We start from the raw sequence: 9,182 nt of genomic DNA on the forward strand, positions 1-9,182 counted from the left end.
TTGTGTGTGGAGCCCGCAGTATAAAGAGCAGCAGGCTGTTATTGAATCCGTGCAAAAGCAATTTTTAATTTTTGCCCTTCGGAACTTTAACTGGGACTCGGGTAGAATCTTGCCACCCTACCGGTCTAGGCTAAATCTTATTGACCTGCCGTCGTTGCACCATCGCAGAATATGCAATGGCGTAATGTTCGTGAACAAGCTCCTTCTTGGGACTGTTGACTCCCAAACTCTCTTGGGTCAGATTGACTTGGCCGTTCCATCCAGACCTACCCGTACTTTTAGGCCTATCCGTCTACCCATATGTAGGTCTAATTAAGCTGATCATGAACCTTTTAGGGTTTTATGCCATAATTATAACTCCCTCTGTCAAACCCTATCCCCTGAACTGTCTCTTAAACTAATTGCATGCAATATTTATAATCATTTAAATTTAGCTAACTTTTAACTTATCTTTTTCCGCCTTTAGTAACTAAGTACCATTATTAACAGATAATTTGTTAATTTAATAAATAAAAAAATAAAAAAATAAATAAAACGAGGGGGAACGTTGTGAGTTGCTGCGGACACCGCAACTCTACAGTTATACCCGATACTAAGTCAGTATGGCTCTCCTCCGGCAGACGCCGCTAATATTAAACGACACGACAAAGAGTGCGTGCGAGAGAGACAGAAAATCAGTCTGAGCGTGACGTCGGGCGCTGCGAAGCCAGTGCAAATTGATTTGCTCCGTTTGGCTATAAAAATTATCTGATCTGGTCCAGATTCAGCAATCTGATAGATATGATCGTTATCTATGATTCTGCGTTTTTAGTTTTCTCGAATGTGCAATATTGTGGATGCAAGAGATTTTCGTCCTTTGTGGGGCGGAATGGGGTGGGGCGAAATTCTGAGATATACGTTTTATAGTGAGATCTAACAGAAGTGCGGATACCAAATTTGGTTACTCTAGCCTTAATAGTCTCTGAGATATGTGGATGCCCCAGTTTTTCGTACTTTGCGGGGGCGGAAGGGGGTGTGGCGAAATTTGGACACGAAACGGTCAAGGTCCGATATCACAGGAGTGTGGATACCAAATTTGGTTGCTCTGGCTCTTATAGGTTCTGAGATCCTTGAACTCATATTTTGCAATTGGCAAAACCGACCATGAAACCTGTGTGTTAGAGAGAGACAGAGCGAGAAAGAATGAAATTGTTTTCTTGATTCTGGCTATAATAATTATACGATCTGGTTGAGATCTTACATTCTAAAACATATAGTCATCCTCTACGATTCTGCGTTTTTGGTTTTATCGTATCTTTAAAAATGTGGATGCCACAGATTTTCGTCCTTTGTGGGGGCGGAAGTGGGCTGGGCGAAGTTTTGAAATATTTTTGTAGCAGTGACATATCACAGAAGTCTGGATCCAAAACATCGTTGCTCTAGCTCTTATAGTCTTTGAGCACTAGGCGCTGAAGGGGACGGACAGACGGACGGACGGACAGACGGACAGACAGACAGGGCTCAATCGACTCGGCTATTGATGCTGATCAAGAATATATATACTTTATGGGGTCGGAAACGATTCTTTCTGGACGTTACACACATCCACTTTTACCACAAATCTAATATACCCCAATACTCATTTTGAGTATCGGGTATAAAAATGAAGTAATAATGGGATAATAACCCCCCCGGGGCAGTCCATTCAGGGGATAGTGTTGTGGTCAGGTTTTCTTTTGTGGAGGCTTATGCCTTCACAGAAGAGTAAAGGGATGTGTTGTTTATAGGAAACTGTTTATTCTAATAATATATATTATATATATATAATAATATTTACAATTTTTTTTAATGCGTTTCCAGTTGCCCAACCTGAAGGATTTCGACAAGTGGGGCAATCGAGTGGTGAACAACTTTCTCTATTACCAAACCAACTACATTCTGCTCTTCCTGGTCATCTACGCGCTGATGATTGTGTGCAATCCAACCAAGATAATCAGTGGCTTGATTGTGCAGGCCTTGATCATCGCTGTCATTTGGCAATTCTTCAGCAGCAAATCGAAGCCCAGCTTCATTGCAAGCCGTCTGACGGGAGGGAATGCAATTGTGGCCGAACAAAACGCTCAACAGAAATGGTACATCCTGGCTGGTGCTCTGCTTGGCGGATATCTTTTTCTGCACCTGATTAGCGCCGTGCTGCTGACCGCCTTTACCTTGCTGCTGCCCATTTCGGTGACCTTCATACACGCCTCACTGCGTCTACGCAACATGAAGAATAAATTGGCCAACACCATCGAGAGTTTTGCTCCATCTACTCCCATGGGTGCCCTGCTGGATGCGTTGAACGTACGTGCAGAAGGCGTGATCAATTAAGAAACGGTCCAATAGCTGTTGGTCATACAGGACCGAGACATAGAATCCACGTTTTTACAACTAGTTATCCCTTAAATGTTGAACCTTGCAAACAATGTATTACTTTATAATCGATTTGATCTTGAGATTTGTATTTAAATATGATTTTATTACTTGTGTACTTTGCTATTATGATTTTCAATAAAGTTTTCCCATAAATGCGTTCGTTCATAAGCTCTTATTCTAATCCAAGATCTATCATATCATATTGGTCAATTCTACTCTAAGCCAACGAGGAAAGCCTCAAATATACTCGGTTCCGAAGATTGTTTGCTCATAATATCCTTAATGGGATCTGGATGGCCGAGCTTATTATTTGTTGATCTCTTTTCGCACAGCGTAGGGGAAAAGCAGTGGCGACACTGTCTGACTTGGCTTTCTTGCCTTTCCTTTGTGCTCGGACACTGTTTTTATGACAATTATATAGTTTCTGCGCCCAATTTTCAGACTCCAAGGGAAAAACTCTCTTCATGTCTCGCCCCAAGTCTCTGCTGTCTTCCGCCGTCATTTTAATGTTGTTCTTCATAAAATATTTCGCTACAAGAGAAATCTCTCTTGGGCTTATCATCTCCTGCTTGCGTTGCTTTATCAGCAAGCGCTCGCCTGCACTGCCGCTCTGCAGCAGGATCCCGTATACATTGACGACTGTTGTCACCGACGATGCGGCAGACACCAAGGACGCGTCGGATAAATGGCCGGAAAATTCTCCACTGTCCGTAGATAAGTCAAAGTCATCAGTGTCGCTGCTGAAGTAGTAGAAATAAAGTTGTGTGGGCTGCGCGTAGTCGTGATCCCGTAGGTGATCCGGTCGGTGCGTCAGTGTCCGATGCCGCGTCGGTTTCACTTTTAATTTAAATTCCGTCCGTCCGTGGTCACCATTTTTTTTCTGCATTTTTCCGCTGCGACGCCAAAACATAACGGGTCTTTTGCCTAGGGCTGCAGAATCGTTGGCAGAATCTATTCAATAGTATCGAAAGAATATTTTTATAAAATATATAGTTAAATATCCGCAACTCGATTTTAAGTTTTTTAAAAAAGACTTTTATTTTACAACTTAAAGATCTTTATGTCACAAGATTTAAATGAATTCCCCGACTTGACTTTGGGGCTGCTTGTCTCAAACGGAACTGACTTCTCTATTGTTTGCTAGTTTCCATGAGCCCTTCTCTCGACTCTGGCTTCGGGTGCTGCTTTCCTCGGCTGCATCTTCGTGTCGGTGGCGTACGTGCCTGGACCGATGTTTGGGGATGCGTCGACTTTTGATCAAAGGCATCCGCTGCTGGCGATCGGTGTTGCATTACATGAGTGAGCTAGGAATGTGATAATTCTTGGTTTTATGACTAGCTCTGATTGGTCCTCATGAGTGGCATGATTTTAACGGATCGATTTCTTGAGGGTGGCGTGATTCTGGCGTTGATGAATCAATAGGGTCTATTGTTTAGATTAGTGGACTCTAGCTGGAGTGTGGGAAGAAACAGATTGATTCTTGAGTGGGGTCCTGTTACTTGTGTGGATTGGGTGGATGAATTGTACATAAACATAATGTGTATGGGATGTCACTAGGCGATTACCCTCGGGTATAGTGACGGGGTGTCAAGTGCGGTGGCTGAGGTTGGTTCCTCTTCTGCTTCTATTATAGGGTTAATACATTTAACCGTGACTCTTTTAGAAGTTTTCTTAAATTTAACAGCTACATAACTTAGTAGTACTAATATAATTATGACAAATGAAATTAGTAGACTTATTTGTAATAGGTTACTATATTTCATAATTGCATAATTATTTCATTAGCTTGGACATACGACAGTGGTTTTATTTAAGTTATGTTGTTGTTGACATAAACATTCTGGGCAAAATCTAACATTGTGTTTGATATTGTAAATTCATTTAATTGGATTGAACAGTTGTAGGTTTTTATAATGGTATTTCCTTCCGCTATGATTTCTTGGTTTACACAATTCTGGTTTAGCGTTGTTTTTGGAAGATTCCATGTGATTAGTATATTGGGTTCGATAAAGTTTATTTGAAAGTTTTGAAAAGTTTTGGAATATGGACATTTAGTGGGAATTTGCATTAAAATTTCTTTTATACAATTGTCATTGGTTTTCAATCTAGTTTCTTTAACAAATACTTCTTCATTTTTTATGTAGTACTTGTCGTATGTCATATCTGTTAACATGTTATTTAATTCGTCTGGATACGGAACGATTTTATAGATTGGTACTTTTGTAATGTCTTTGGGAATGTTGGAAATTATTAGAATTTCGTTGGTATCGGATTTTAGCCATGTGGAGGTTTTTATATTGGTAATTGACAAAAAGCTTAGCTGGAACCTGAATGTCAAGGATAGAGTGAGGAAGGCAACGACAGCACTCTATACTTGCAAAAAAGCTATCGGCCTAAAGTGGGGCATGAACCCAAGCATAGTCCGATGGATATATCTGGCAATAGTCAGACCTATAATACTCTACGGAGTTACTGTCTGGTGGCCTGCCCTAACAAAAAGGACAATCACCAATCAGCTGGGCAAGGTTCAGCGAACAGCCGCCCTCTGCTCTGCATCAGTGGAGCTCTTCGAACTACACCAAATGATGCGCTAAACGCCATGTTATGCCTTCAGAGCCTTGAGTTTGCAGGAAAGGAGCGGGCAGAAATGGCAGCAATACGTCTTAGGGACTCTGAACAATGGGTACCCCAGAACATAGGTCACTCATCTATACTAAATAAAAACGAGGGGAACGTTGTGAGTTGCTGCGGACACCGCAACTCTACGGTTATACCCGATACTAAGTCAGTATGGCTCTCCTCCGGCAGACGCCGCTAATATTAAACGACACGACAAAGAGTGCGTGCGAGAGAGACAGAAAATCAGTCTAAGCGTGACGTCGGGCGCTGCGTAGCCACTGCAAATTGATTTGTTCCTATTGGCTATAAAAATGATCTGATCTGATCCAGATTCAGCAATCTGATAGATATGGTCATTATCTATGATTCTGCGTTTTTAGAATTCTCGAATGTGCAATATTGTGGATGCAACAGATTTTCGTCTTTTGTGTGGGCGGAAGGGGGTGGGGCGAAATTTTGAGATACACGTTTTATAGTAAGATCTAACAGAAGTGCGGATACCAAATTTGGTTACTCTAGCCTTAATAGTCTTTGAGATTTTTGAATATCCCCAGATTTTCGTCCTTTGCGGGGGCGGAAGGGGGTGTGGCGAAATTTTGAAACAAACTCGTCTCGGTCCGATATATTAGGAGTGTGGATACCAAATTTGGTTGCTCTAGCTTTTATAGTCTCTGAGATCTAGGCGCTAATGTTTTACTCTAAGCAAAGCCGCCTATGCTACGTGTGTGCTAGAGAGAGACAGGGCGAGAAAAAATGAAATTGTTTTCTTGATGCTGGCTATAATAATAATACGATCCAATTCAGATTCCGCAGTCTTAAAGATATGGTCATTCTCTACAATTCTACGTTTTTGGTTTTCTCATATTTTTAAAATTGTGAATGCCACAGATTTTCGTCCTTTGTGGGGGCGGAAGTGGGCGGGGCGAAGTTTTGAAATATTTTTGTAGCAGTGACATATCACAGAAGTCTGGATCCAAAACATCGTTGCTCTAGCTCTTATAGTCTTTGAGCACTAGGCGCTGAAGGGGACGGACAGACGGACGGACGGACAGACGGACAGACGGACAGACGGACAGACAGACAGACAGACAGGGCCCAATCGACTCGGCTATTGATGCTGATCAAGAATATATATACTTTATGGGGTCGGAAACGATTCCTTCTGGACGTTACACACATCCACTTTTACCACAAATCTAATATACCCCAATACTCATTTTGAGTATCGGGTATAACGAGGGGGAACGTTGTGAGTTGCTGCGGACACCTCAACTCTACGGTTATACCCGATACTAAGTCAGTATGGCTCTCCTCCGGCAGACGCCGCTAATATTAAACGACACGACAAAGAGTGCGTGCGAGAGAGACAGAAAATCAGTATGAGCGTGACGTCGGGCGCTGCGTAGCCACTGCAAATTGATTTGTTCCTCTTGGCTATAAAATTTTTCTGATCTGATCCAGATTTAGCAATCTGATAGATATGGTCATTATCTATGATTCTGCGTTTCTAGTTTTCTCGTATCCTCAATATTGTGGATGCAACAGATTTTCGTCCTTTGTGGGGGCGGAAGGGGGTGGGGCGAAATTTTGAGATACACGTTTTATAGTAAGATCTAACAGGAGTGCGGATACCAAATTTGGTTACTCTAGCCTTAATAGTCTCTGAGATTTTTGAATATTCCCAGATTTTCGTCCTTTGCGGGGGCGGAAGGGGGTGTGGCGAAATTTTGAGACAAAATCGTCTCGTTCCGATATATTAGGAGTGTGGATACCAAATTTGGTTGCTTTAGCTTTTATAGTCTCTGAGATCTAGGCGCTAATGTTTTACTCTAAGCAAAGCCGCCAATGCTACGTGTGTGTTAGAGAGAGACAGGGCGAGAAAAAATGAAATTGTTTTCTTGATGCTGGCTATAATAATAATACGATCTAATTCAGATTCTGCATTTTAAAAAAAATGGTCATTTTCTACGATTCTGCGTTTTTGGTTTTCTCGTATCTTTAAAATTGTGGATGCCACAGATTTTCGCCCTTTGTGGGGGCGGAAGTGGGCGGGGCAAAGTTTTGAAATATTTCTGTAGCAGTGACATATCACAGAAGTCTGGATCCGAAACATCGTTGCTCTAGCTCTTATAGTCTTTGAGCACTAGGCGCTGAAGGGGACGGACAGACGGACAGACGGACGGACGGACAGACGGACAGACAGACATGGCTCAATCGACTCGGCTATTGATGCTGATCAAGAATATATATACTTTATGGGGTCGGAAACGATTCCTTCTGGACGTTACACACATCCACTTTTACCACAAATCTAATATACCCCAATACTCATTTTGAGTATCGGGTATAACGAGGGGGAACGTTGTGAGTTGCTGCGGACACCGCAACTCTACGCTTATACCCGATACTAAGTCAGTATGGCTCTCCTCCGGCAGACGCCGCTAATATTAAACGACACGACAAAGAGTGCGTGCGAGAGAGACAGAAAATCAGTCTGAGCGTGACGTCGGGCGCTGCGTAGCCACTGCAAATTGATTTGTTCCTATTGGCTATAAAAATGATCTGATCTGATCTAGATTCAGCAATCTGATAGATATGGTCATTATCTATGATTCTGCGTTTTTAGTTTTCTCGAATGTGCAATATTGTGGATGCAACAGATTTTCGTCCTTTGTGTGAGCGGAAGGGGGTGGGGCGAAATTTTAAGATACACGTTTTATAGTAAGATCTAACAGGAGTGCGGATATCAAATTTGGTTACTCTAGCCTTAATAGTCTCTGAGATCTAGGCGCTAATGTTTTACTCTAAGCAAAGCCGCCTATGCTACGTGTGTGTTAGAGAGAGACAGGGCGAGAAAAAATGAAATTGTTTTCTTGATGCTGGCTATAATAATTATACGATCTTGTTCAGATTTTGCACTCTAGAAGATATAGTCATCTTCTACGATTCTGCGTTTTTAGTTTTCTCGTATCTTTAAAATTGTGGATGCCACAGATTTTCGCTCTTTGTGGGGGCGGAAGTGGGCGGGGCAAAGTTTTGAAATATTCTTGTAGCAGTGACATATCACAGAAGTCTGGATCCAAAACATCGTTGCTCTCGCTCTTATAGTCTTTGAGCACTAGGCGCTGAAGGGGACGGACAGACGGACAGACGGACGGACGGACAGACGGACAGACAGACATGGCTCAATCGACTCGGCTATTGATGCTGATCAAGAATATATATACTTTATGGGGTCGGAAACGATTCCTTTTGGACGTTACACACATCCACTATTACCACAAATCTAATATACCCCAATACTCATTTTGAGTATCGGGTATAACAACATGGTCCCAGCAAGAACGGACTATCAAGTTCCAATGGAGCACACGGAGACTCCATTCAGCATAATCATCCCTCATAGAGACGATTGGCTCGAGGGACTCCCCGGCCCAGACGGGGCCATAAGCATCTTCACGGATGGCTCAAAACTGGACGGCAGGGTTGGAGGAGTAATCTACTCTGAACAACTTAACATAAGGCAATCTTTCAGGCTTCCGGATCACTGTAGCGTCTTCCAAGCGGAAGTTACAGCAATCAGGGAGGCTCTGTACTGCCTTCACACGGTTACAACCACGGCAACCAATCTAAACATCTACAGCGACAGCCAAGCTGCGATCAGATCACTTAACGCGATCTCCTCGAACTCGGCTACTGTGGCGAAGTGCCGCAGATCTCTTCACGAGATGGCTCAGCAATTTGCTATCAGCCTTATATGGGTCCCGGGCCACCGGGATATCGAGGGCAACTGCATAGCGGACGAGCTGGCCAGATCTGGCACTACAACCCCCATTCTCCAAGATAAGGAGGATATTGGTATGCCTATGGCCACCTGCAAGCTCATCATAAAGGAGCAGTACACGCGACTGATAGACAACAAGTGGCAAATAGGGCCACGTTGTCGCACAGCTCGGCAAACATGGCCGACCATAGATAAGAAGCGCACCTCAGAGCTCTGCAAACTAGGCAGGGAAAGGTGCAGCGCAGTCATACGTTCCCTCACAGGACACTGGCTAGTAGGCACCCACGCAAGCAGGCTGGGTGCCCCATACAATGATTTCTGCCGCAGCTGCAGAGACGAGGACGAGGAGGAAACAGTGGAACATCTGTTCTGTTCCTGTCCAGCT

At 43.2% G+C, this 9,182-nt stretch overlaps 1 protein-coding gene across 1 annotated transcript; it reads left to right on the top strand.

Moving 5' to 3' along the window:
• Positions 1-1,827: 1,827 nt before the first annotated feature.
• On the top strand, positions 1,828-2,562 carry LOC117191483 (PRA1 family protein 3-like). Its single transcript, XM_033396338.1, has one exon. It carries the CDS (start codon positions 1,828-1,830, stop codon positions 2,347-2,349), a length of 522 nt encoding a protein of 173 aa, XP_033252229.1. The 3' UTR covers positions 2,350-2,562.
• Positions 2,563-9,182: the final 6,620 nt, after the last annotated feature.

This window comes from Drosophila miranda (assembly GCF_003369915.1).
Source record: "Drosophila miranda strain MSH22 chromosome Y unlocalized genomic scaffold, D.miranda_PacBio2.1 Contig_Y1_pilon, whole genome shotgun sequence".
Lineage (NCBI taxonomy): Eukaryota > Metazoa > Arthropoda > Insecta > Diptera > Drosophilidae > Drosophila > Drosophila miranda.